The sequence below is a fragment of the Panthera uncia genome, chromosome E1 (assembly GCF_023721935.1).
Source record: "Panthera uncia isolate 11264 chromosome E1, Puncia_PCG_1.0, whole genome shotgun sequence".
In the NCBI taxonomy this organism is placed as follows: domain Eukaryota; kingdom Metazoa; phylum Chordata; class Mammalia; order Carnivora; family Felidae; genus Panthera; species Panthera uncia.
The window spans coordinates 30,756,356-30,784,322 of record NC_064814.1 but is presented as its reverse complement, the minus strand read 5'-3'; the positions used below and the strand labels follow the sequence as shown (position 1 = coordinate 30,784,322).

At 52.7% G+C, this 27,967-nt stretch overlaps 1 protein-coding gene across 4 annotated transcripts in view; it reads right to left on the bottom strand.

The window, feature by feature from the left end:
• Positions 1-27,967, bottom strand: part of MSI2 (musashi RNA binding protein 2) — a 393,577-nt gene that overhangs the window by 63,494 nt on the left and 302,116 nt on the right. For all 4 annotated transcript variants that reach the window (XM_049636499.1, XM_049636498.1, XM_049636500.1 and 1 more), the window contains exon 8: positions 15,625-15,707. In XM_049636499.1, coding sequence (XP_049492456.1) covers positions 15,625-15,707 — 83 coding nt within the window. The remainder of the gene's footprint in view (positions 1-15,624; positions 15,708-27,967) is intronic.

Sequence of the window (27,967 nt, the reverse complement as noted above, 5' to 3'; positions counted from 1 at the left end):
AAATATTAACTGGTCTTTCAGAGATACCAGATAACAGGTATTACTCACTCTTGCTCTTTAAAGAGTGATAACCACACAGTCTTTAAAACCATGGACAAAATGGCTCAATACTCAGGCTCAATATGCCTGATAAGCTTCATGCAAAGAGTTTTTATAGATTAAAAAGAAAGAGATGAGCATCCCGAAATGGAAATGGGTGAACGACATGAACAAGCAATTCACAAATGACTAGTAATTAGACATATCTTTCATATCACACATCACAAATGATACTCCTAAACAAGATACCTTCTCATCTATCAGATTGGCTACGATGACAGGATTCCTTGATGTCAGAGCCCCAGAGAGTATGGGGAGGAGGGGTAGGAATTAGCACGTATCTTTTTGGAGGGCAACAAGACAAAATATCGAAAGCCATACAAGTATGCATTCTTTGACCTAATAATCCTACTTGCAGGATAAAATCCTACTTTATAAGAATAAACTTATATGGATAAGGCTACTGTGGTGACAAGCACTGATTATAGTACTTTTCTAAAGGAAATACCCTAAATGTCCAAGAACAGGGAATCAGTTAGCCAATTTTGGTTCATCCAAGCTGACTGAAAGCTATGAAGCCACAGAAAAGTATGCTGATAATAACATGCAACAGTATTGGGAAACCCTCAGTCCAGGATGGTTGGTCACCCTAAATGTAAGGGGTGGGGGGAAGATAAGTAAGTGTAGATGCATATCATATATGGGGATAGGATCTTTGTGGAAGATAAATAAGTGTATATACATATCCTATATGGGGAAAATATTACAAAGACATACCAAAGTTGCCTTAGAGCGACTTTGTTCTTTCACTTCCACGGTGCATTTTGTTATTGCTGTTTATTTGCCAAGTTTTCTGCTTTGAGTGTTACTGTTGCAAGTAGTGGTAAGGAGAGGTGATTAAAACGAAATACATTCATCAGAATTGGTCTTTCAGATTTCTCTCATAAGCCCAGGGTGACAATTTGCTCCTACGCTCCATCCCTGGGACTCCGAAGCGGGCTGAGAAAGCTCATTTGCAAGAGTCTGCCCGAACCCAGGAAGATGGGTGTGCTCTGCAGAGGCAGACAGATAATTACCTGACGCCAGCACCGGGATCCGGAATAATACGGCTAACCAGCTCACTTCCTAATGGCCCTATCGGTGACAATCTATTGCATTGTCTTATGAAAACCTGCTGCCTGTTCCTAGGCAACCTGATCAACGAAAATTTCAGGTTTATACAGTTTTCATTTAGGGAACATAAAGGTTAACTGACTGTAATGGGAGTATTTTAAACAAACCCACCTACTCTCCCTCTCACTGAATAGGGCTGGCAGCTCCATTTAATTCTGCTCTGTCTTTGCTGGTGCTGTTTTGGGCAGCGGCGGCTGCGTGGGTTCAGTCGACCACCCGCTATGTCAGCTGTGAGTGCTCCCCGAGGCCAGGGGCCATGGCACACGCACTCTCTGGGGGATCCCGGCACGTCCTGGGCACTTGAGTGACAGGGAAAGGTAGCTGCCGCACCAGGGAGCCTGGCCTGGCTTGCGCCGAAGGTTTCTCAAAAGATCTCTCTGGACCAGGAGGCCTGCCCACCCAGCCCCCAGCTCCTTTGAAAACATACAAGAGGAAAGAGGGAATAGCTATTCTCTGCCTGCATTCTGAGTCCCTGCAGTGTGGGTCAGGGGCTTGCTGAAGATGAAAACTATGTCCTTTCCCCATCGGACTGGCAGAAGCCTCACCTCCTCCATCAGACTGTGAGTTCTCAGGGAGCAGGGATCCAGGGTCTGCCCCTATTTCCCTGGTCCCTTGTGATGTCCTGTTCAGAGCACGCACTGACTCACATGCTCGTTAGGGTCATGGAAACCCAGTCTTCTCAATTCAACCACGCTGAGGGACTCAATGTGCCTGACAAGTGCTAGGCTGTGGGCGCAGCAGACATAAATAAGGCAGGCCTCCACCTTGAGAGCTCTCATTCTGTTGAAGAGAACAGGTTCTGACTGTCTTGTTCTCCTAACATTAAAGCAAATACTCATAGGTCAACCTGCCTCCCTGTCATTTTCGGGCCTGCCAGCCTCTGGAGCATCTTGAGTTAGACCACATTTGGGTCACCCTCCCCCACCCCCACTACCCTCCCACTGGGCCCCGTGCAAGCTAGAGAACCGGGCACGAATACCCCGAGTTACAGTCAGAACCCAAAGGGGGAACACCAGCCTGTCTCCCCAGCTCCAGTCACACACTCAGGTCATCTGGCCACACACGACATCCCTGGGATCTACTGCTGTGTACCTAACAACTTCCAAACTTCGTGGCCTTGAGTAACAGCCGAGTTAACAGTGGATCGTGCTTTCTTGTGGTTCTGTGAGCAGACTGGGCCCAGGGGGGCTCTTGCTGTCGTTTCTCATGTAGCTGTGGTCAGATGGTGGCTGGGGCTGGAGCCAAAGCTTGGACTCAGCTGGAGGTTCACTCAGGGGCTTCTTCACTCACTCGGCAGGTGACGTCTAGGTTCGGCTGGGACCGTCCATGGGAGGCACCCACCTCTGGCTTCCCCGCGGCTCTCCATCTTCTCACAGCATGGTGGCTGAGTCCCAGAGAGGGGCTGTCCTGGCATGAGAATCCCGAGAGACCAAGGCAGAGTCTGCAAGGCTTCTTATAACCTAGGCCTGAGAGCCACACTGCCACTTCCGTCATGTACTTGGTTGCACCTGGTCGGCCCAGATTGGTGTGGGAGGGGTCCACACAGGGCGTGCATACTGGGAGTTTAGACCACAGGGCTGTCTTCGGAGACTAACTACTACGCAAGATCTGTGAAGAGCAGCGAGCAGACAGGACAGCGGGAAGCCCTCCTCCCAGCCGTGGCTCTGTCTGGCTGGGTTCTTGGGCTAGTGGGCGCTGAGGCCCGCTTCCACCATGGGGCACGAGGCAGGCATGGGAGCTCCCGGAGGGGGCAGCCTGGAAGGAAGTGCCTGACCTCCCATGGTCAACAGAAGCAAGGGTCCTCGTGCTGACCAGGCCTCTCGTCCCAGCGATTTCAGCCCTGCCCCCAACAGAACCCCATTTATGGTACGTGCTTTCTCTGGGGTAGCCCTGGGCGGGGGCAGATTCTGTGGAAGGAACATCTATCTCCAAGTCTTGGTCCTCAGAACCCACTTCGGCAGCTTCTCACAACGGCTACAGCTCCAAAACACGACTGAAAAAAAGCAGTGTGGTCGGAGGGGCAAGAGATTTGCAGGAAATTCTATTTGAATCCGTGCTTGTAAGGAGCTTCAGAGGCCACTTGTGACCGACAGCTCACATTAGCAAGACGAATTCTCCGCTTTCCAGTTTCACGGCTGGTAAAGCCACGAAGCAACCCTATGCCAGGGGCCGGATGTCAAGGGCATGCCAACCCCTCCAAAGGTAGGTGGGGTTTGCTTTAAATTTTCGATCTTCAAATAGGCTGCTTTGTTTGGCAAACTGGCCTTGGAGGAGTGGGTGTGGTCTGGACAGTTACCGGATAAGAAGAGTGATTTAGCTGATCTAGCTGGACCCTTTAACGACAGGACAGTTAGGGCAGCGGCAGGACAGTTAGGGCAGCGGCATGTTCCTCTAGAGGATGAATCAGAGGCCGGACGTGGGCCTGCGTGTGTGGTTTCTGACGTTCTGTGCCGGCTGCTTGCCGAGGTGGGGCGCCTCTGCCCATCGGGGCCCAACACAGCAAGGAGGTCTGTTTCTAACTCTATGTAGAAATAATTTCGCACTCGCAGAAGAAGTGCGAGGACAGTACAAAGGACAGTTGTAGGCGTGTCTCTACCCACATCTATACCTGTGAATGTCTTTCCCTGAACCTTACGAGAGTCAAGTGTGTACGTGATGATATGCATTTCCTAAACGTAAACCTATGTTTTTACATAACCATGGTACAGTTACCCACCTCAGGACGGACACATGGACACGATGCTTCTATCTAATATAACTTCCATGGTCTTATTCTGTCCGGGGACCCCATGATGTCCTTTATAGGTAGAAATGCATCTTACAGAACAGGAAGCTGAGGTCCAGGGACCTTAGACACCTCAGCTGTGGTTGCAGACCCAGACCACGTGTGGTAAGGCCGGGTTGGAAGCCAGGTCCGCCTGATGCCATGGCCCATGCCCAGGGAGCTGGTCCCATGCCACACCCTCTCCTCAGGGGGACCACTTAGCATCGGCTTTTGAAGAAGGTAGTGGGGCTTTCGTGGGGACGGCTTCCCTGTAGCTACTCTGAGTGGCCGCCTCGCCCAACTGGCCTGCAGCCCTTGCTGAGGCAAGCTCCCTGCCGGGCACCTTTTGGAAGAGGCTGGCAGTCTGAGGACGATGCCAAGGTCTGGGAAGTGAAAAGGTTTTTGTTTTTTCCCTGGTTTCTACATACATAGCCCCAGTCAGCACATGGCCCTGGGGCTGGGAGGGAAACCAGCCGGGGGCCTTGGTCTGGGGAAACCCGAGCCCTGTGGCTGTGGCCTTGATTTACTACCCAGGACAAGGCAACCCTGTGTGGCCTGGAGGCTAGTGTTTGCAGCTTCACTTCTCACCCCAAACTGGGCACGTCAGAAACGATGTACTCCTCCAGGGGGAGAGGAGCCCGTGTCAGAGGATAAAATTCACTAGTGTCCAGAGAGACCAACCTGGACTGACTGTGTGGTCGGTGGAAGGGAAGGGAACAAAGGGCAGGCCTTCCGGGCGGGTGAGTGCTTGGCGGGGGAGGGGGTGGTGGTACCCGTGCGCAGCACCTTCTGTGGAACTTCCTGAAAGACAGGGGCCTGACCTGCCAGCTTCTCCTCCAACTCAGGCTGCACCTCTCCAGTCAGGTTCCAGAGGATTCCAGCCCGACGCTGCTTCTCCGAAGCCCCAAGCTGACCACCTCTTCTGGGAGATAGGCCCCAAGCGTGTTCCAGGGAAGCACAGGGCAGGGGGGATGTCACTCCAGTGTAAAGATCTGGGGTCCTGCCTGGAGCCCAGCTCTCTCTGGTGAGGCCGGAGGACTGAGCTGTACCCCCAGAGACCACACACGGTTCGGCGCATGGCCTGTGCTGTCCCATGGCCAGGCTTTCTCTGTCCTACCCACTGTTCTCTGTTGACCTCTCTGCCAGTCAGAAGCCTTTCTGGAGAGTGTAGGAGGGCAAGACCTTTCATGGGGCTTCTATAGGTTCATAACCAAGATTCGGGGTGGGGGGGGTGCTGCTCTCAAGGAAACTACAGAACAAAGAAGACACAAGGTGAGAGACTCAGGCGAAGAACAGAGTCTCTACTGTCCTGCCCTCTGCACCGTACCAGGAGTTAGCCTCAAGAGCATGGCAGCGATGGAATGTGCTAGAAACTGTTCAGGTCACTAGGAAATGAAGAGGAGAGGCCCTTTGTTCAATCATTACAGGAGCTGGTGGTGGCAGTAGTGAAACCGGCAAGGCCCTTCTGGACACAGGGTCTCGTAGCTGCTCAGGCCTCATATTCAGGAAGCTGGCCCTGCTCAAGGCAGCTGCCGAATGAGTTGTGGAAGGAGGCTGATGGTGTAGCAAGGTGCGAGCGACAAGCATAGAAAGGGCCCAGTGAGGAGGCGGGGAGGGCTTGGGAGGGCAGGCAGGGCCATGGTCCTCCTCAGTGTGGAGCTCGAGATGGACCCACTGGGCATCTCCCTCTGAGTGACCTTCAGAGAGTCAGGCTGCCTTGTCTGCTCCAGGGTTCCCATTCCCTCCAGCCGCTGTACTCGTCCATGGCTAGAGGCAGAATGGAGTCATGACCGGCAGGAGCGTGTGGCTGGATGAGGACGAGGCCCGAGACACCATCATGGGAAGTGCAGCAGTCACACCCAGAGATCCTGGCGGCTGCCCTGGGAAGACCCCGCCTGTGACTCCAGCAAGGGGAGGGTGCTTCTCTATCCTGCCATGCCTACCACCCCGCCACCCCCCCCCCCCGCCCCCCAGCGGACTCAGGGAAGCCTCTCAGCTGGGCACTTCCGGTAGCAGCAAGCGAGTTCTATGTTCTGTCCCCTCGCTTCCCCCTCCCAGACATCTCCATCAGGCACTGTCCTTGTAGACGGGGCCCAGCCTGTGGCCAAGTACCAGAGAACCCATATGTACAGGATGACTTGTCTTGCCCTACCGGAAGAGGGTCCTCCTGCCAAGAGACCCTCATGAAAGGGCCTACTGTGCAAACCAGACGGACGTGCCAGCTTAGACGGGTAAAAGCCTCGGGCAGAAACATCCACCTTACAAAGGGCACACGCTTGCTATGAACGACCCAGACCCATTTGTGAGAAGCCCTGAGAGGCCCACAGGACATGAGATCTGGACTCTTATCTCCCCGGTCAGTCAGCAGGATTACTGTAGGGAGGAAGGAACACATTGTTTACGGAGCACTCTTTATATGCTCAGCCCGGCCACGAGATCCTCGTGAGCGTGCACGTGTGTGTATACACACATCATCTCACGTACAGCATGCACACAAAGTGACAGGAACACGTAACACATACAAGGCACAGTGCAGGGCACACACGTTCTCAGAGAACACCCACTGTTCTCAGTACCCTCGTTGATCAACTCATTTCCTCTGAGCTGGCTTTATCAGCCTGAAGTGACAACAGAAAAGGAAACGGAGGCCCTGAGGAATGGATTTGCCCAAGGTGATGAGGCTGGGAATGACACAGCTACGACTCGATCCTAGGTGCCCGACTTCCAAACCCGTCCCCACCTCTGGGCCACCGGCTACCCAGGCCCTGCCCGCACAGCCCTTCCCTACCACCCTCTAGCCAGCCTTCAAGGCCCGTTTGCACGCGATTCCTTCTACAAGGCCAACCCCCGTCCTTGTTCCAGAATTAATTTCATCCACTGTTTCCTCTGTTTTATTAAACTCAGCGATGACAAAGTGAAGGAGGTTATAAACCAATACTATTAACACCTCCCATTTAGCAGGCAGGGGCCGGGGGTGGACACAGAAATGAATTCAGTAGGATGTGGCTCACAAGGGCTCAGAGTCTGGGCAGGGAGAGGAGCGGGGCCCCAGCACCCTCGGGGACACACACCCCTGTGACTGCAGCCTCCGCTCCATCTGGACCTGAGGGGGGGGGTCTGTCCTTTCCACCAGTCTAGTTTAGAGGCTAAGGTTCCTGGCTCTAAATCTCTGCCCTGTTCGCGAGCTCTGAGCAGGAACCAGCTGCCTGACATCTCTGTGCCTCAATTTTCTCATCTATAAAACAGAGTAACAGTAGTGCCCACTGCCCCACAGGGCTGCAGTGAGCGAAGAAATTAAAGCAGCTAATCCTGTAAGTGTTGGCGCCGGATCAAGGTTGGGGCATGCCTTAATCTCCGCCACGGGAGCCTAGGTGAGCATCTCTGAAGGTGATAAAGCCAGTTCACATCTGTGCTGAAGTCGCAAAGCCCAGGGAGCAGAGAGGCAGAAAGTGGCCGTCGCCCCCCAGCCCGGCAGGCTCTTGGCACCCCGCCCTCGATTTTCTCCCCACCTCCCCCCCCCCCCGCCCCCCTACTGGCCAGGTAGGGCCCGGTCTTCCTGCTTTCGTCAGCAAGGTGCGCAAAAGGCGCTTCACAGACTGCACTATTTGGGGAAAAAGCTGATGGTGGCAGCAGCAGCTGTTGTTTTTATTTCTGGGAACCTGCAAGGGCATTTCAAAGTGACAAGACACCTCTGCCTCCAGCAGGTGCCCAAAGGCAGCTGCGAGGCTGGCTGCGCGCCCCCAGCCCTTGGGGGGCGTTGCCAGAGACCCTGCAAAAGCCTTAATTTCTATATTTATAGGATTCAAAAAAATTTTTTTTTCTTAATGTTTATTCTTGAGAGACCGAGAGAGAGAGAGAGAGAGAGAGAGAGAGAGAGAGAGAGAGAGGGTGTGAGCAGGGGAGGGACAGAGAGAGAAGGAGACACAGAATCCAAAGCAGGCTTCAGGCTGAGCTGTCAGCACAGAGCCCGATGTGGGGCTCGAACTCACAAACTGTGAGATCATGACCTGAGCCGAAGTTGGATGCTTAACCGACTGAGCCACCCAGGCGACCCTAATTTCTCTATTTGAGAGAGAGAGAGAGAGAGAGAGAGAGAGAGAGAGAGAGAGGGAGGGGTGGCTGAGCATTAGCTTGCACCTGCCTGGGAAGTTGGGCAGAGCAGCTGGGTGAAGTGAAAGGAAGAGCAGGCCCCAGAGAAGGGGTGCAGGGAAAGGGAAACAGCTTTTCCCAGTGGTCTCCATGCCCCCTGCTGACCCCACACGCTGTGGATGGTGTGCAGAGAGCAGCACACGTGGGAAAGTCCAGAGGGGCTGGGCCACCAAGAGAGGCAGAAGGACCCCACCCTCCCCAGGCCCCCTGCAGTGACCTTCCCAGACGACGGGTGAAGGAGCCAGAACTTGGGTGACTGGGAGGCCACCTCCCCGCAGGCCCAATTGCTTCTGCCTGAAGAGCAGCAAACATTTACCACCCCGGCCTCCCCACCCTCTCCTCCCTCAACAGGCAAACCCCTCCACCCGCAGGGACAGAGCCGGTACACAAACATGTGCTTGCGTGATGTGGGGGTGGGGGGGCACAGGACCTCCCTCTCGCTCGTAAACACGAGGTTCATTTATTAAGTGGCTCTCTGGCATTTCCTGTTTTTGCCTTCATCCTGCTTGTTTAATATTGCATTTGACATTCTCATTTTATAAATGGTAGCAGAAGCAGAATGGATGGCTAAAATTAGCTTACGAGTGAGGAGGATGCGGCCAATAGGGTGGTGAACACACAAGCCTAGTTAATTCCACCCACATTACCCGCCCCGCCCCCCACTCTGGGGCTGGTTCCCGATCAGCTCTGTGGCGGCAGTCTTCGGGGCCGAGGAGGAGTGGCCTCAGGGAGGGGATGGGTGCCCACTCACCGGGACACCCCATCCAGGTGGCAGCGCCCCCAGGCCAACCCTAGCTGGCTTCTGTGGACCACCTGGCCCGGCACTACACCCCGAGAGGCCCAGCCAGGACTGTCCTGCTCTCTGGTCCTCTTGCCCACCCCAAGTGTGCCCTGGGCTGAAGGTGGCAGGCGTGAGAGCTCGCCAGGCTTTGTTTTTGAAGTGGGGTTTTCGGAACCTCCCCCAACGGAAGATTCAGCAGAAGGGCCTGAGTGGGCCTCCCTGGGACCTAAGAAATCCCTGCAGTGGCCCCTTCTCTTCTGCAGGATGTACACCTTCTCTCTTCAGGACCGCCTCCCAGCCAAGGCAAGGCGAGTACCTGCCTCACACCCTCCTCCCTGCCCAGGTCTGCACCTCTGTCTGGGACCACCTTACTTTATGATTATACGTTTGTTCAGTACTATGATTCTAAGAACAATGATAGTGATGATGAGGCCTACTGGGTTGATAAGAGCATGCTACGGCCGATAAAGCCCAGTCACAAAGCCCAGCAATCTCCGGAGGGGGGTGCCATCCCGGTCTTACCGAGGCGGGATCAAAACACAGACCACGAGTAACTGGCCCAAGGTCACAAAGTCTAGCAATGAGTAGTGAACTGTACTGTGGGGCATTCAGCAGTGGGGGATTTGTGGCACTTTCTTCTGGAAAGGCCTCATGGATTGACAGAACCCTGTTCTGACTGTTCCTCTACTCCCCACCTATTCAGTGCTTGGGGTCCCCCTAAGAATGAAGGCACTGATGCTTTCTGTAGGCTACTATCCCAAACCCCAGCATCTGTTTGGGGCACCTCTGACCCTCTGCTTTGGGCTAGTGGACCAGGGTGACTTCTTGGCTAAAAGCCCTTCCTTGGCCCCTTTGAGATAAGCAGACTTTACCTGCTCTGAGCTACATTAGTAAAGGCCGGAGCTGAAACTATGGCCCACAGGGCAAATCCAGCTGCTGCTTGTTTTTATAAATAACATTTTATGTGAACACAGCTGTGCCCACTCACATATCATCAGTGGCTGCATTCTACTCTACGATGGCAGAGTAGCTGTGACAGAGACCTAGGGCCTCAAAAGCCTAAAATATGACCTGGACCTTTACAAAGCTTTTTGGCCCTTGGTTTAGGCCAAACGGAAGAAACTTACAGTTACCAATGGAATTTTAGGTGATTCCTTCAAGGTTATCAGATTCTAGACCCTACAACAGTCCAAGAGCTCCCAGGGCCAGGAACCGGACGGGGCCTTCAATAAGCTGCAAAGGGCAGTGGTCGCCATCCTTCCCTTCTTAGAGGAGGAAACAGGTGCAGACAGGTGGGGTGTCCGCTTGGTCACAGGACAACCAGCGGTGGATATGGGATTCAGGCTCGGGTCCACGTGTTCTAAAGCCCTGAGTGCCTCTAAGTGACCCAGGAGGTCCTGTCTTGGGCACCAGGACATGTGCATGCTACTTGGGGGATCCAACCCATCACCCCAGAGGATGTGCCTCAAACATCTATGTTCCAAGACCCTTGTCAAGAGGGGAGGGATGCCAGCACCGGGGGTCTGGCGGGGGGGTGGTCCCGGGCATGGACAGCTTCCTGTGGCAGGAGTGCAGGAGGGGAGACCTGGTGTCCGTGCACACAAAGAGAGTGTGGGGCGGTGCTGAGAGTGGCAGACTGGCCTGGGGATCCCACGCCAGGCTGGCTCATCCAGCTCCGTGCTCCAGGGGCCTCAGCCCTCACTCCGGGTCCCTTCCTTCTGACACACACTATCTCCTTAGCAGCGATCCTCGCCTGGGCCTTCTCAGACTTTAAATGTGCACACACATCACTAGGCACTTGTCAAAATGCAGATTCTGATTCACTAGCTCTGGGGGTGGGGCCCGGTAGGTCTGTATTCCTACTGAGGTTACAAACTACTCAGCAAATTTCAAAAATCAGATCACCTTCAAGGAACAAGGAAGAGAACTATTTAAAGGAATCCTGTAGGAACCCTTGTACAAAGCAAATAACTCTTCCTCATTTTCACCAGTCTAACCAACCCAGATTTTTCAGTTAATGAGGTTTTGCCTATGTTGGCAGGGGGAAGGACACAGGGCTGGAGCCAGAGGACAACACTGGTTCAAATGCTAGCCCCGCAGCTTAGAACCACAGGCTATTTCGGGGGGGGGGGGGGGGGGCCCCTGGGTGGCTTAGTCGGTTAAGTGTCCGACTTTGGCTCAGGTCATGATCTCACGGTTCGTGGGTTTGAGCCCCGCATCTGGCTCTGTGCTGACAGCTTGGAGCCTGGAGCCTGCTTTGGATTCTGGGCCTCTCTCTCTCTCTCTCTCACTCCCTCCCTTGTTAGTGCTCTGTATCTGTGTCTCTCAAAAATGAATAAAAACATTAAAAAAAAAAAAAAAAAAAAGAACCATGGGTTATTGGAAGTCCCTTCACTACCCTGAGCTCTATCTAGTGTCCGCTCTGTAAAACGGGACAGTGACCAAGTGTGCGTAAAACGCTGTTACAGTGCCCAGCAGATGCCAATGTGCTGCTGTTGAATCAGGTGTCAGAAGAGGAGCCCTTGCATCCCTCATACTGGACCCCACGTTCTCACCCAGCGAGGCCCTCTTGACCCCTCTGGGGTGGGATTGAGCCGGGCCTCCAGGGAAGCCTGGAGCAGGTCTCTGTCAACCCCTGCCTCCTTCCCCACGGCTGAGGCGCTCGCCAGGAGGCCTCTGGGAGGCTGTGCTGGCTGGTGACCAATCGAGCAAGTGTCCCTGCTGCTGGGGGGGGGGGGGGCTGCTTCAATCAGGGGCACGTGGCGGGAAGCACTGTTAGCCGTACCCTCGCTGGGGCTCGGTGGAGCGGCCAGAGAGGAAGCCCTCTCCGGAGGGTCACCAGGTGGCTCCGCAGGTGCATGTGTGTGTTTACTGATAAAGAGCCATGTTTGCGCTTCGCTCTGATCCATGCCAAGAGGGGGAAGGGGCTGAGTCTTGGCTTTCCTAGGCTGGGCCTTGAGCTCAGGTGGCGGCCAGCTGCCCCCCCCCCTCCCCCCGCACCATGCCACCACCAGACCCATGGCTCACCTGCCTCTGGGGCACTGGGGGAAGAGGCGTGGAAATCTGTCGTGGTCGACAGGGACCCCTCATGCCCAAGCCTGGTCCTTCACCCCAGACAGGAATCTGGCCCTGGGTGAGCCCATCATCTTCGCCCTTCTCTTAGAAGAACACGGGAGTCCCGTGGGCTATGACCCGGCTGACTGGGAGGGGTGGTCAGGGGTCTTGGAAGGCTGTAACCCAACTAGAGGGCCTTTAAAGTCCCGTTACGCCTGGAAGGGGTACTAGCCTACTGGGTGCAAATATGAGCTTTGGACTTTAGCTCTCTGGGTTTGAACTCTGGTGCCGCCACTTGCTGGGTGTTTGGTGCTGGGAAAATCGCTCACCTTTTCTCTTTGCCTCACTGCTCACTTGCAGTAAAATGGGGATAATAATCAGTACCTATAGCAGAATGCATGTGAGAGAAGAGGTGTCTAAAGCAAGCTCTCAGCAGAGTGTGTATGTAGGTAGCACTAAAAAATGTTGGCTGTTTGTGGGATCTCAGTGCAGGAGGGTCGTGCCCTGCCACCACCACCATGGAGGTGACCTCCTTAAGGGAGGGTCTCTCCGGGAATGGGGGCAAATTCCTGTGATCCCAGCTTCCCGATGGCTGGCTCTCAGATGCCAGGGAAGGGCCCTCATTTTTTAAAAATGCCCAAGAGACTCGCCAACCAAACCAGATGGGAAATGGCTTTGGGAATTATGCCGTGCCTCCCTGTCACATGGTTCCTCTTGTAATCCTTTCTTCATTCCACAATTACTGACACAGGGCCCACTGAGTGCCAGCCATAGGGGTATTGGGTTAAGAAGGAGCAGATGGGGACTCAAGTCCTATCTCTGTGACTCATCCGAGGTGAGACCTTTCTTATCTGTGAACATGAGAAAATGGTAGCTCCAGGCACACTCTGGGTTGGCGTGGTAACCTGTCCCTGCAGAATTCACAGAGATGGCCAGGGTTCCAGGAGCTGGGTCTTTACAGCGTCACACACAGTCCGGCTGACAAAACACTCCTGTGGACCTTCTAACAACCGTCTGCGTCTCTGCTTGGCAGTCTGAGCTCTCAGGGTCTTTCCAGTCCGTCATCTGAATTCTGTCCATAGCACGGTTTACATTCATTTCCTTTTCCGTGGGCCTCAGGAGTAGAAACCGGTATCACGGAATCCAGAGCAATTCAGGATTCAGGCTTCTTCAGAGAAGGACAGCTTGCTGGAGAGGTCCTTTCAGCGACTAGCACGTGGCTGGTGGCAAGAGCTCAAGTTTATCAAGCCCGAGCCTGTGCGGCACCATGCTCGGACCTCTCCCAGGCCCGGAGACCCCACCAGGCGGTCACCACAGGCCCCGTTGCCCTGGAGCTCGGCGAGGCCTCCTGATCTATCAAAGCCTCCTCCAGCACCTCAAAATCCCCCCTGAGAGCCGGTGACTGGTGTGGAGCAGGGCTGGGCAACTGCAGGGACACCTCCAAGCCTGTGTGTGACCCTCACCACTCGCACCCACCCCCTCCTCTTATCTACTTCCGTTTTTGCTTATCCCTGTAAAGAATGAGTACGAGCCCCAGATTCAAGAGAAAACAGAAACACTCACACAATGAACACAACTCCCTGTACCTACCACAGTCAGCCTCTAGCTGGGTGGAAAAGAGGGTGACAGATGCGAAACGACTGGGGACAATGGCCACAAACATCTCCTGCTTCAAGCCAGGCCAGGGGTTATCTCGCTGGGACTGAAACTCTACCTTCTGACCATCCCCCTGTGTCATCTGGGACTTTGTCCTCACACCCCCAAGCTCAAAACAACTATCTGTGTAGTTCATCTGGCAGCCAGTAAGCTCAAGACCTATGCTCCTTTACTGCCTGGGGAGCCCTGGGGCAGATCCCCCGGCCCTCAGTCTCCCCACTGGAACAGTGAGGAGAATAAATCCCTTTCTCACTTGTGTTTCAGGCTTGTTTCAAAAGCAATCTATAGGGAAGGGCCTCACATACGCATTCAAGGCAGCACATAGCACAGTCTCTCGCCAGTCTACACTGGGCCTTCCCGATGAGCCGTTAAATCCTGGCAGGATGGGAAGGTGCCTGCCAGTGTTCTCGGATGCCTCTTTCGCTCTCCGCTGCCCAAGCAGCCCTCGGCAGAGCCTGTCAACAGTGAGCCTGACTAGGAGAAACGAGGCCTCTGGGTACCAGAGTTAGGTTTCCTTTTAAGCCCCGTCTCTGTAGTTTTAAAAACAGCAAGTAGCAACCTACCAAAAGAGAGAGGTACCAACTGGAAGGCGCCGAGTTTGCGGGGAGGGGGTACAGAGAACATCTATGAAGGGTCCTGTGTTATTCCTACACACTTATCTCCCCAGTACCATTTTAATGCCTGAGCTGACACCTCCAACCTACAGTATGCAAAAAAACCCAGTGTTTTCATTTCAGATGCATACGATGGCTAGGAACAATATGAACAATATTATTTTAGTGCCCTGGGAAAAAATTAGCAAGTCAAATATTGAATCAGGCCTGTAGCACCACATGCTAAGCAGACTGCTTTGATCTTATCCCCACTAAAAGCTCTATTATTGAATTTAAAGTCAGCGAACACATATCAGACCAATATACAGTGCATATCTGAATGCATGTTTCAGAAGCAAGGAATGTTTTGACTAAAGGAAGAAAATATCAAAGTCACAGCTGCAAGTGAAACAAATTTGCCCTCCCTCTTCTCTTGGGGCTGGAGGCTTTGCTGGCCAACCAAAATATTTTGGCTCCAAAGGTCCTGCTGATGGCTCCAGAAACACCTGCTGAGCTCCCAGATTTCTGGAACCAACAACAAGGGGGGTTCGCACCCACCTACTCAATTTGAAGGAATTTGAGACTTGGAGCCAGCCAATGTGCACATTCAGTACATGGTATGGCACCCTCTGGTGGCCATTCCTCTTGGAGGCCTATCAGGCTCCCCAAACTCAGCCATGGTTGTCACCTCCTCCCTGCTGAGGGTGCCTTCCCAGGAAAAGAAGCTTTAAAGGGCCAAATGGAGGTATGGAAGAAGGCACTCATGAGGGTAAAACCAGCCAGTTGATCAGAAAGGGAGAATGTTAATTGCCCAGCAGGGCCCAAAGAGAGAACAAATTTGGGTGGTAAACTTCCGACCCAGGATACGCCCCCTCAAAAAGCCACGCCAAACAGCCAACACATATCCTAAGCCACGAGTTGGCAAATTATAACGTACAGGCCAAATGTGGTCCCCCCCCCACCCACCCACCGCGGGCTTTTGTACAGCCCAAGAGTCGAGAATGGTTTTGTACTTTTAAATGGTGAAAATATAATCACATAACTAAATATTTTGTGACACGTGAGAACTGCATGAGATTTTAGTGTCGGTGTCCATAAACAAAGCTTTACTGATACACAGCCTTATTCATGCGGTACTGTCTGCACACGCTTTTGCGTTTCAACAGTGGACCTGAGAGGCTGTGGCAGTCAGCCGCGTGGCCTGCAAAGCTGAAAATATTTATCCCTCGGCCCTTCGCTGAAAGTTCGCCAACTCTTGCCGTTCCCAGAGCTGAGCCGTCAGAGTCTTAGAAGGTGCCCGCCCTGCCCACCCTCCAGCACGATGACGTGGGCTACAGGAGCGTGCAAGACAAAGGTGTGTACATGGGGGAAAGGGGGGCATCGCATGCATGGTAGCCTCACCCCTGCAAACTTACCATTTTATTATTGATTTCATGGAAATGGATCTCACAGACTTTCTCCACAACATCTTCATTCTCAAACGTGACAAAGCCAAACCCTAAAGGAAAAAGGAAAAACAAAAACACAAAAACAGAGGGGGTGGTGAGTTCAGTTCTGGCCGGCTACATGTTTTCCTTTGATGTCCTGTAGCAGTGACAGGCTCCTGATCTGAGGGTAGGGGGCCGGATCCCTGGGAAGGGCCTCCAGGTTGAGGAAATGACTTCTCATTTGTAGCGAGCACCCTTCTGACAGTGAGGAAAAGTTAATGATTTCACCCCCGTGCGGCGGGGCGCTGTGTGGTTTACATTTGCCCGGAAGCAAACAAGAAATTTACTCGTCTGTTATTTACAAGGGTCAGAGCCCCTGTGGCTCTGTGCGTGTGGAGGCGGGTGGGTGGGCTACCCAGAGTGGGGGCGGGGATCACTGCAGGGCCACGCTTGCCCTTTCCGTGCTGGAATGGCCAGCCCTCGGGTCGGCCTCCAGACCGAGGTGGTTATTTGTCCTTTTCTTCCTGAATTACTTCCTCTAATACCTCATCAGGACATCCTGAGGCCTGGAAGAAACTATTAAAAGTTTCAGGCCTCTGTTCTGCGCAGGCATCCTTTTTCTACCGCTGCTTCCAAAGCGCTGCGGATCTGGGGCAGTTTAAGACTGTTTGATGCCTGCTGTCAGCCCGTCAGCTATCCACTGTATTTACTCGGCTGGAGACCGGCTTTGCTAGACAAGCTGTACTGAAGAATTTTGGCAGGCGACCGCTGCTCAGCATCCTGAGTCGCTCTCGACTGCCCCTCCCGCCCTTCCAGCACGCTGCCCCATCTGTGACCCCACTCGGAAAGCACTGCTTTAACACATGGACCCACTCACAGGACGGCGCCCCGCCTCAGATGAAACGCGGCTATAGTGTGAGCACTAACACCCGGGGGGAATGCATGCAACAGGTGTAGACATCCTAATGCGGGGGGCGGGGGGTCGCAGCAGACCTGACCTTGCACGTATGAACTTATGTGTCATCCTGGGAAGCCCCTTCCCCACTCTGCGCCTTGAACTTTGCGCACCTGCAGATGAAGGTGGTGAGACCGACCACCCCTCAGGTCACAGCCCCCACGCCCATCAGGATTTGCAAGGCTCTCTGCTATGGACTGAAGGTTGTGCCCGCCCCCCCCCCCCCAAATTCATGTGTTGAAATCCTAACCCAAGGTGACGGTGTTAGGAGGCAGGGCCTCTGGGAGGCACGTAGGTCATGAGGGTGGAGGCCTCACGAATGGGATTAGTGCCCCCATAAACGATGTGAGAGACCCTGCTTTATCTGTCTGCTTTCTGCTGTGTGAGGACAGTGAAAAGATAGCCGTTCTATACCGGGAAGGGGGACTTCACCAAAACCCTGCTCATGCTGGCTCCCTGATCTCAGACCTCCAGCCTCCAGAATGGTGAGAAATACATTTCTGTTGTTTATAAGCCTCCCAGGCTATTGTACTTTGCAATAGCAGCTCAAATTGGCCAAGACACTGCCATCCCCAAAGATAGGAGCCTGGCCAAACACAAACCTGGACCCACCAACCAGGAACATGAAAATCAAAATGGCTACTTTTATTTCAGGACTGTGTTTCCTTTTCAAGCTTGTGTGTTGACTTTGGGTCCTAGAAACCCAGGGTGGAGAGGGAATCTCTCCGGTCCTTTCTATGTCTCTCCTCTCCAGCTCCACCACCACATTCTCTAAGGAACAGCAGAGGACAGGCAGATGAAACACTGAGCTCCTACATCATTGCTGTAGGATCTAGAAAATTCCTAGGGAGAGGAATGGAAACAGCCACTGTCTACTCTGAAACAATTTCCAGCAAAACAGGGAGCTGGGACTACCACACAAATGGCAGTCACAGTCTTCATTAGGATATATATTTTATTACTATGCACCGAATACCAGGCCAGTGTTTCCACAGCACACATCCCAGCCTGTTGTAGACACGAATGGCTGAGGGTCAGATGTACCATCAGGGGGACATAAGTATGTGCTGCAGAGGCTCAAAGTTGGCACGTTTTCCCCAGCATCATTCTGGAGAGGCTGGGTCCTCAGGCACAATGCCATTTTGTTGGAAATGAGGCCCAACAAAAAAACCTTTCACCAGGTGTACAACCCTGAGCCCCAAACCAGGTCCCCGTAGAGACAGGGACAACGCCGTTCTCTGGGTTCCCTCATTTGGGCATCTCCTCCTCTCTGGCCCCTGGGGTCCATCTGTTGTTCACAGAGCAGGACGAGAGCCACGCCCAGAGGCAGCCTTCACGTAATTTCTCTTCAGGCTTTGGTGTGTTGGCTCCCTATGCCCCCTTCAAAGGAGTGTGAAAACCATCGGGTAAGCCTGTCACCCAGGCAGGGACCCCTTCAGCACATGGGGGACTGGCATCATTTTGGTTAACCCCCTCTCTTCTGCCCACCCTCCTAGACCCAGATGCTAGGGGCCTCTCAAGAAGGGTTAAGATACAGTGCCCTTCAAAAGGTGCTCGGGGGAGGGAAGGGTGCACGGCAGAGGATGGGGGAATCTGCTAGCGGGGCTTCAAGAACGATGACGGGGCTGGGGCTTCATTCACTCTGGGTCCCCGGGACACACGGAGCCCCTCACACACAGAGAGTGCTGAGGAGCTGGTGGCTGGATGAACGAACCATTTCTGCATCACTGCCTCCCTTCGAGACGGACTCAGCCCTTCCTTCTGCATTTGTAGGCTCCCACCTGTGCTCCATGGTGGAGTATGCAGAGGTCAGCAAGGCAACGTCCTTCTTCTACAGCAATTTGCTCCCTAAGTGACACAAGTCTGAGGTTCCCACTCAAGGAGAACATCTCTTCAGAACAGATCTCGCCCCTCCCTCATGACCCTCGCTTGTAGCCTGCGGGTCACCTCGACATTCATGTGTCTCTGAAGGTCACCTCTCTAGCCTGTATCTAAACCCCGCCAACACGTGAATGCCTACGCAAGCCAGGACGGGCTGGTACTCAGGGGAAACCTCCCTGCAAATGAGGATGAACATAATGGTTTGAACAGTGACTCCCAGAAGATGAGTCCCCATCTTAACCCCTGGAACCTATGAATGGGACCTTGTTTGGAAGAAAGGATTTTGCAAACATAACTAAGTTAAGGATCTCAAGAATGAGGGCGGGCCCTAACCCAGTGACAGGTGTTCTTAGGAGAGAAAGGAGGGGGGGAATTTGAGACCTAGAAGGCAGAGAGGGGAGAAACCCATGTGAAGACGGAGGCAGACACTGGAGTGATGCAGTCACTAGTCAAGGAACACCTGAGCCACCAGAAGCTGCAAGTGACAAGGGAAGTGTCCCTGAGAGCCTTCAGAGGGAGTGTGGCCCTGCTGACACCTCATATTTGGACATCCGGCCTCCAGAACTGTGAGAGCACAAGTTTCTGTCGCTGTAAGCCACCCAGTTTTTGGAAATTTCTAACAGCAGCCTCAAGAAGCTAGTACAGCCAGGTTACAGGTTTCGCCACCCCCACACAGGTGGGTCACATGTGACCTCCCCCTGCCAGGCCAAGCATGTGCTCTGGATAGAAGGTAACAGAGTGTGGACAAATGAACCGAACCCATCCGTGCCACTGGGAAATAACACGAAGCCAGTGCCAGTCAAGGGCACCGCTCCACAAGCCAGAGGACAGCCTGCTTTGCAGCCAGACTGCTGCTGAGCACAGGTACTTGATCCTGGAACAGTGCCCAGGGTAAGTCAAGTCACCGTTGGGGTGATGATGGCGAGATGACCACCACTGAAGCTGCTTTTCTGCTGCAACCCATGCCTTCCTGGTCTGCTGTGCAAACCACGGTCTGAACTCCAGGCCCAGTATCATTCGGGGCTCCCTGTATCGCCAGTTTCCCACTCTGTGCCACCACTCAAGAGCCAGGGAGAGGTGTGACAGAGGTAGGAGACAGGAATTAAAATGCAGACTGCATCAGGAAGGGTGGGGGCAGGACTCACTGCATCATTTCAAATTCTGACTCTGATATTCTCCCTGCTGGTCCCTTCCCTAACCCCACAGGACTCAAAACTCGAGTATCACAAAAATGATTTTCCTGATCAAAGGAGAGAGTCTGGATTTCAAGCCTATGTACCTTGGATGCATAACAATTCAGTGATGTCAAGACTCATTTGCAGTATTTTAAAGATCTATATCGTTTCGACAACCTTGTTTGGCCCGGATAGAGAAAACAAAGTTGATTGTGTCTAAAATATTTATTTATTCCATTTGAGAAAGCAGAGAAACCAGGAAACACTTAATTATCAATAAATGTTATTCCTTAACATATAATCATTTTTTTCCTCAGAGGTGCATTACCATTTACGATGAATTAGTAACTCAGTGGAGAACAGCCCCCAAATAAATTAAACAGAGTGAAAAGACAGCAGGGTTAGAAATTTGGGAAGGATCGGGTGGTGGGTGGGAAAAATCCTTTTTTTGACATCCAAGACTTTTTCTTTCTTGAAATCAAATTTTTTATTGGGTAAAAATGCACATAATATATAATTCACCATTGTAACCATTTTTTAAGTGTATGCTACGGTGGCCGTAAGTATATCCATGATGTTGTGCAACTGTCACAACTATCCATTTCCAGAACTTTTTTTTTTTTAACCATCCTGAGCTGAGACTCTGTACCCAGCAAGCAATAGCTCCCCATTTGTCCCTCCCCCAGTCCCTGGCAACCTCATTCTCCTCTAGGTACCTCTGTAAGTAGAATCATACAGTATTTGTCCTTTTGTGTCTGGTTTATTTCACTCAGCATAATATTTTCAAGGCATCATAGTCTTTTGAACAGTCTGTCAGATGTACAGATCCTACCTGAAACTCAGGAAGTCTGATTCTTCCTGAGAAGGGGCAGGAAGGACTGATTACTTTCCTCCCATTTTTTCCAAAAGAGAGCCCCACAGAGAATCAGAAATGGTGGCTCATGAAAGCCTACCAGGTAGAGGCAAAACAGCCAGGTAAAGGAGACACGGAATTATCCTTGCTCAAAAAAGGAAGGACCAAATAATGAGCTGTGTATTCCTGGAGAGTCCCTTCACCTCTCTGGGCTTCTAAAAGAAGCAGACAGATGCATGGGGTGGGGTGGGGGGAGGGCACAGGGCATCCTACTCTGGTCCCAGCCAAGGCAAGGACTTTGATCCATGGTGAGTCTATGAGGGCTCACACTCCATCAGGGCCCTCTGGGGGTGTCCCTGTGATCCCCCCTGCTCGGTTTCCCATCTCCCTTGATCCTAAGGGGAGGCACCACCCTGAAGCCAGAGAAGTCTGTAGGTATTTAAAGTCACTCAAGCTGCCATTCAGAACAAAGAGGAACCGTAGGGATTGACAACCGTGTGGGGGACAGTGTCGAAGCGTCAAAATTTGGGGGACAGCAGGCTAGTTCACCAAAGGGACCCTCTCACCTGTCATCAGCAAAATGACACCTGCCCAGCCTCTCACGAAGCACCCCCATATCTGAGGGCCCCCAGGAGTCAGCAAAACTGGCACGAAGAAAGGGTCGGGAGGATGAAACTCCAAACAAAAAGGGTTTAAAATGGACATAAATAAGGTAGGAGTTGACAGGGCACATTTGAAAATGAAATTCTCCAGCATTCTCCTGAATGAAGCTATTATTGGAAAGTAACAAGTAAAGCTCTATTTAAGAGATAAGCATTTAACAGTCAAACCTTTTTTCCCCCTCTCTTATTCAAATGAACAAAACTGAATATTCATTTGAATAATACAAAGCTATAGCACACACACACACACACACACACACACACACACACAGAAAGAGAGAATAGAAATCTGAAAACGAGATACCTCACAATGAAAATGACCTGCTACAGATGGGGGTACTGGGGAACATCTGACAGTTAACCTACAAAGAATTCCTTTTTAGGTCAGGGAGGGAAAGATGGGACTGGCCTCCTCCTCGCCCCCAAAATAATTTTCTTCTCTTATCAGATAGGTCAATGAACACTAATAGGCAATCGTGTGGTGCCTAATGCATCTTCAGCGGAAATCAATGCAAGTCTCGAGTTAACACACTTGGTTAATGGGGAAAAAAATGAGGGAGGAAAAAAAAAAACCCAGACTGTCAAATTTATTCAGAATATCCCATGAGGAATTTGAGGTATGTGTACGCAAGTATATTTATAACTCACGCAACCTCCCTCTCTCGCTAATAACCTGGTGTTGGAGGAAGTGGCAGGACCCGTGGGCTGCTTTCAGTATAAATACAAGTCTCTTGGGTTTGGGCGTGGGGAGCACTTTCTGGTTTCAAAATGCTTCTCATACATCATCCTACCTGGTCTCCATGGCAACCCCTCGAGAGGTGGGGCACGCTCTGCCATCGTCATTTTGCTCAACTGCTTGGCATTGTTTTAAATGACCCATCCCTGGTGACACGTGGCTACTAAGCCAGAGCAGGACGTCAGGGACTTCCTTGGGTCAGTAAGTGTTCAAGAGGGATTTGGTGGCCCTAGGGCTCGAGAGGGCAAGAGCCTAGGCTACGAGGCATGGTGCCTCACATGCTCTGTGGGTCAACCACCACTTAGCTATGTGTCAGTTAGCGACCTGTCATCTTGGGCTGTGCTCCCCATCCCCAGCTCAGAACATTTCTAGGTCACCAGAAGAGCATGGGCTACAGCAGGTTTGGCAAATCAGTTTCATCTGCCTCCAGGGGTTTTCCCGGAACCCTGGATGGAGAAAGTCTGAGCCCCCCTCCCCACGCGTCCATCGGGCAAGAGGAGCAGAGATGAGCTGCCGTGGCAGGGTGGGTGGCTTCACGTGCCCTGGCTTCGCCCTGGAAACATAGAACTCGGAAGATGGATCTGTTCCAAGAGAAAAACAAGCTGCCTTTCCAAAAGAAGCGCCTTGTTTCCGACTGCCACTCTGGGACACTGGCTGCACGTTACCCGGATGTTAGAGAAATCCACTCGGAGTTGTCATTAGAGTTTCCTGAGCGTTTCAGACATGAGGTATTTGGCAAAAGGTGGGGTGACAGTACCAGCTGCGTCCGCTCTCACACCTGAGCGGTAATCTGGACTTTTGTAACATAAGAATGTCATTTCCCACCAAGCCAGGGATGGGACTCGTTCAATTATTAACGTCTGGTATCCCAAAGGTGGTTACTTATTTCCAGCCCATACTCTTCATGATAATTTGAGAAAGAGAAAGCTTGCCTGCGTTTATTGGGTGGCCGTTAACTCAGTCCTCACAGCTCCCTCCTGTGAGACAGGAACGTCCCTACTTTACAGATGAAGGACTTCCTCGTATGAAGGCGGGCCCGCTCTACATCAGGAGTCTGACCTTGTCCCGCAACCTGGCTCTTAGGAGCCTGCCCTGTCACACTTCCCTGCAAGAACGTCTACCCAATGGGCAACGGCACCTCATCCTAACAACCCAGCAGAAGGAGCGTAAGGGGGGAGGCGGGGAAGATGCGCTCGTCCATTCCAGTTACCTGCCTGCTTCCTCTGCTGCCTGAGCCGGCTGCAGCCGTCAACAGAAAGGCAGGGAAGGGAAAACTGAGATTTTTCAGATGCACACGACGAAGGTGACTCTCATACAGACAACTCGGCGTGCTCCTAAGCCAGTGTAGGATGGACACAGGGTGAGTGACTTCTCTGAACGTTTCCAGCCCCTGCCCACAGACCTGCCTGAAACAGGGTTTGGTTGTCAGGCTGGAGACTTCCGTGCAGCAAACTGCCTCCCTAATGAGTCAGCCGCCCTGGAGGGATAAACAGCGTGGCACTCCCTTCTCTGGACTGATTAAGAACAAAGCACAGGGGCAGGCACACTGACCCGTGATGGAGGCAGGATGCAGCCTCGGGGCTGGTCAGAACAAAGACTTTCAGGGCCAAAAGGCCACCGGAGGCAGATGGCTGAATTCAAGAGGTCTGCTGACGTCCCTCTCACCTGCCCCGTACCCTTCTTCCTCCACACAAGCCAACAGGCTGCCTCTCTGGGGCCCTTTCTAAGCCGGCCTTTCCTTCCCGCCATGTCCCCTTCAGGGTGGCACCACAGCCCTTCCGCTGTGGCATCATTCGTGCACCTGCTTCCTCGTTTACACCAGTAGTTTGGCAGCTGGTTGCTGTAAACTATAATAAAATGCCTTTCCAAAAAATGAAGGAATGTGACCAGACACGCCAGACATCATGATATTAAAGCCGTGTCAATTAATTTCTCCCCCAGCTTGATAAACGAGCCCCATTCCATCTCTTAATAATGAGGAGAGAAACAAGAAAAGTTGACACTTAGTTTAATTTATTTTCTCAACTTGCCTGGTCATATTTCTTTCTGCCTTGCAGAGCCTGGCTGGGGCTGTGGGGAATTACAAGTGGCTCGAGCGCGGGCAAGGCATAGATCGGTGAGAATCGACACGGGCCTCCAGTATTCCCACACACCACTTAATCAGGAGGGGAAAGGGACCTGGAGAGCCAGCTCGCACCTGCGCCTCTCCAGCCACCTTTGGGGGCTGGGGGCGGGGGAACTCGGGGCCGGCGAGGGAAGCGATCTCAGGTGTGTGGGAAGTCAGATGACAAAAACGGCACTATCAGGTTTCCAATCTACTGCGCAGAAACTGCACACGACTGAATTCCCTAAATTAATATTAAGCTAGGTCGGTGGCATTTGCTAGAGGGGAGCCAATTTCTCCATTGGAAAGGTACTTTCCTTTCCTTTTCAACCCAAGGGTGCCGGAGCCAACACCCGACCTTGAAATGTGAGCGTCAACTTTCTAAAATTCAGATGCCAACCATGAACCAGCTCGCAATCTCACGAAGGCTTTGGTTACAAGTAACCTCAGGACTGTTTATGGAGGCCTCCAGACCATAAACCAAGCCAGTAGTGAAAAGTGATGTGCTCTCCCACACCAGTGTTTGCTGATGTGGTCCTATGCCAGCCTTCTGATGGGCGAGGGGCTTATTAAAAATGCGGCCTCCGGGGCTCTCCTGCCTCCTAAATGTGGGCTTTGTGGACATGGCCCAGGAATCTGCATTTTAACCAGTTCTCTGGTGATTCTGATAGCCACCCAAGCCCGACTCTGCTCCATGTTTCCCAATTCAGGATGAGTCGAGTAGGGATCACTTGGTAAAAAAAGAATCCAGAACTTTTCAAAAGAAGAGAGGATCTCTAGGCTTCCCTCTAACATAAAGGGAGAGACAAAAGCTGTTTTAAGAAGTCTCTGACATCCCTTTCATGGAGAGCTGGACCTCTAAGCCCCATGGCCAGCCCTTATCCAAGGTAGGGGGAGATTGGGGCAAAGAAGCAGCATCTGTGTCGCAGACTCAAGAAGGGATGGAGACTAGTTCATACTAGAGTGTAAATGACTGATCTTGCTCCTACCCCCAGGGGTGTTAGCGGTTTACCAAATCCTTATACAAAAGCAACTAAGTTCTACATTAGAATTCCAAACGGGTACTCAGGGGGTGGGAGGTACATATATCTATATATCTACTTTACTGATGGGGAGCACCTCCTGGAGTCTGGGAAATTATATGCATGTCTAGAGAACGTTACAATGGGGTGGTGGTGAGGTGAAAAAACACCCTGGAAGGAAGAGAGGGAGGGGAGGGGAGATAAAAGGGAGGGAGAGAGGGGTGGGGTGGAGGGAGAGAGACCCCTCCCACCATCCCTAAACCATTTTTCTTCGAGAGAACCTGCCATGAGTACTGATCGTGTGGTCTGAAGCGCCTGCGGCTGCAGGGGAGGGGTGCCTCATCCCAGACTCTTGTTAACCCAGGGGGAAAATGCACCTGTGATCCAGGCCAGACAACCCCCACCTCATTTCATTCTGAGTGCGCTCCGTAGCAGTGATTCTGTGAATGACACTTGTCAGGACAGCAGATTAGTTCACAAACCTATTTTTTTGTGCGTGGTGTTCCATCTTGGTTGGGAAAATAGTTCTTGGCGAGAGAGACACATATTACTGCTGTTAAGTGCCAATATAAACTCTGGGACGCAGTGGTAAATTCACCAAATTAAATCGCTAGACAACTGGCTCGGATCAGGACCCCGGCAGAAGGTGCCAGGGCTGCAGGGCGCGCCCGGCGGGGTGGAGGAGGCTGAGGTCGTGCGCGCAGCTGGAGCAAGGGCACGAGGACGCGCTGCCTCCGCGTCTGTTCTGGAAACTGCAGAGCCTCGGGTGGCTTCGATGGGCTACCCGTAAGAACGTGTCCTTCAAGGCTTCTGAGTCCCTGGGCTTTCTGAGCTCAGGAGAGATGGGGCACCGGCTGGAAGCTCTTCTCCAAGGAGGCATTTCGGTTGCTAGCCCCAGGCTCTCCCCAAAAGAGTGGGTTTCAAACCTGTCACCTTTCCTGATACCCCGTGGCCCCACCCATGCAGTGAGCTGACTGGAAGGTAAGGTGAGTTTCAACTACCTTCATGTGCCCCCTGAGGAGGGTGTGTGTGTGTGTGTGTGTGTGTGTGTGTGTGTGTGTAAATGGGCTTGGTCTTTGGATCTAGGTAGATTTGGGCTCAAATCCTGGCTCCAGCAATAACTGGCTATGTGACTTTGAGCAGGTTAGTTAACCACTCTGACCCTCAGTATCCTCCGTGAGACAAATAATAGATCTACCTCACCAGCCAGGAGGATTGCTTGGAAACACTTGTGAGAGGTTAGCTGTCCTCACCTGCCAATCAAACGAGACTTCTTACGGCTTCTTCCCTATCCCAGCCTCTGTCTCCATGTGTATTTACTGGCCCTCTGCCTTGAGCCTCATTTATTAAAATTCATCTGAGAGGGGTGTCAGAGAGACGTCCGTGGTGCTTCACGAACTCTCACAGTGGGAACAGAGATTCAGGACAGAGGGAGGTCAAACAAATCATGTGACAAATTCCCAGTCTTCTTACTTAAGAAGACCCTACAGTGCATCCTTTTGGGTAAAAACAAAAATCACGTCCTGAGTGTGATGACGCTGGCCCTCGCCCTGACCGCTGCTCCTGCCTTTGCTCTAAGAGGGAGCCTGCAGTCTGGCTGCTGTGGAACAAGCAGAGGGGGCTTCTCTGGTGTCCTCTGAAGAGGGAGCATGAAGGAGACGAGGGGAAGGTGGGGCGGACCCAGACCACAACACCTGCTCTGAAAAAGGAAGGGTCGGAGGTAGCCCTGCCCCAACTCACCCCACTAGGGACGCAGGGCCCCTCAGAAAAGCCTCAGCCTCCCCAAGATGCCCACCTGCCTCCCTTCCGACACGTCCTCGGGGAATGGTCACTGGCCTCAGAGAAGGTTCCGGAACTCCATCAAAACACCACCACTTGGAAGCAGGTTTTCAATGCCACCACAAATTATAGGACTTTTATTATGAGGTATGGTTTCAGAATAGTCCCAACTGACAGAGAGCCCTGGCTCGGCGCCCGCCGTGCCACCCCTCTGCTCCCCCTGCAGTGGGGGGGGGGGGGGTCATCTCTGCCCGAATCTCCATGACTCCAGCTGGTCGTGCCACCGGCAAGCCTGCCTGCAGTTTGGGGGCGGGCAGCTGCCCATCACGGTGCCTCTGCACGAGACACACGTGCTTATTCACCGTGGAGCAGGGGCTGGCCTAGTTTATTTTTTTGGCCGTTAAAAGAACTGTTCTTAACATCTGGAGGCCAGATCTCTCCGAGAAGCTGAGAGCAGCCATCCAGGCGGCCTGGCTGGGGCGGCAGATCTGCTCCTCGGCTGTCCAGACAACGGTCCCGGGTGGGCGGAGGGGGAAAGGGGGCCGAGAAGCAGGGGGCAGGGGGCGGCTATCCACGGTGACCCACACCAACCAGCGGCGTCGGCGCCTGCGAACTTGCCGGAAATGCAGTCTCAGACCCCACCCTGGACCTCCCAAACCTGAACCTGCATTTTAACAAATTCTCCAGGTGACTTTTATGCAAATTAAAATCTGGGGCGCCTGGGTGGCTCAGTCGGTTGGGCGTCCGACTTCGGCTCAGGTCACGATCTCGCGGTCCGTGAGTTCGAGCCCCGCGTCAGGCTCTGGGCTGATGGCTCAGAGCCTGGAGCCTGCTTCCGGTTCTGTGTCTCCCTCTCTCTCTGCCCCTCCCCCGTTCATGCTCTGTCTCTCTCTGTCTCAAAAATAAATAAACGTTAAAAAAAAAAAAATTAAAAAAAAAAATCTGAGAGGCACTGGCCTGGAACAATGACTCTCAGCTGTGATTCCTACATCAGAACCTCTTAGGAGAATTTTAAAAAATAACTGCTGCCTGGGCCCCTCCCTCAGAATTGAGTTAGGTCTGGGGTAGCCCCCGAGCATCTGTGTGTTAAGTTGCCCCAGGTGATTCAGATGTCCAGTTAGGGTCCAGAGACATTGGGAAAAGGAAAAAAGCACAGTGCCTAAT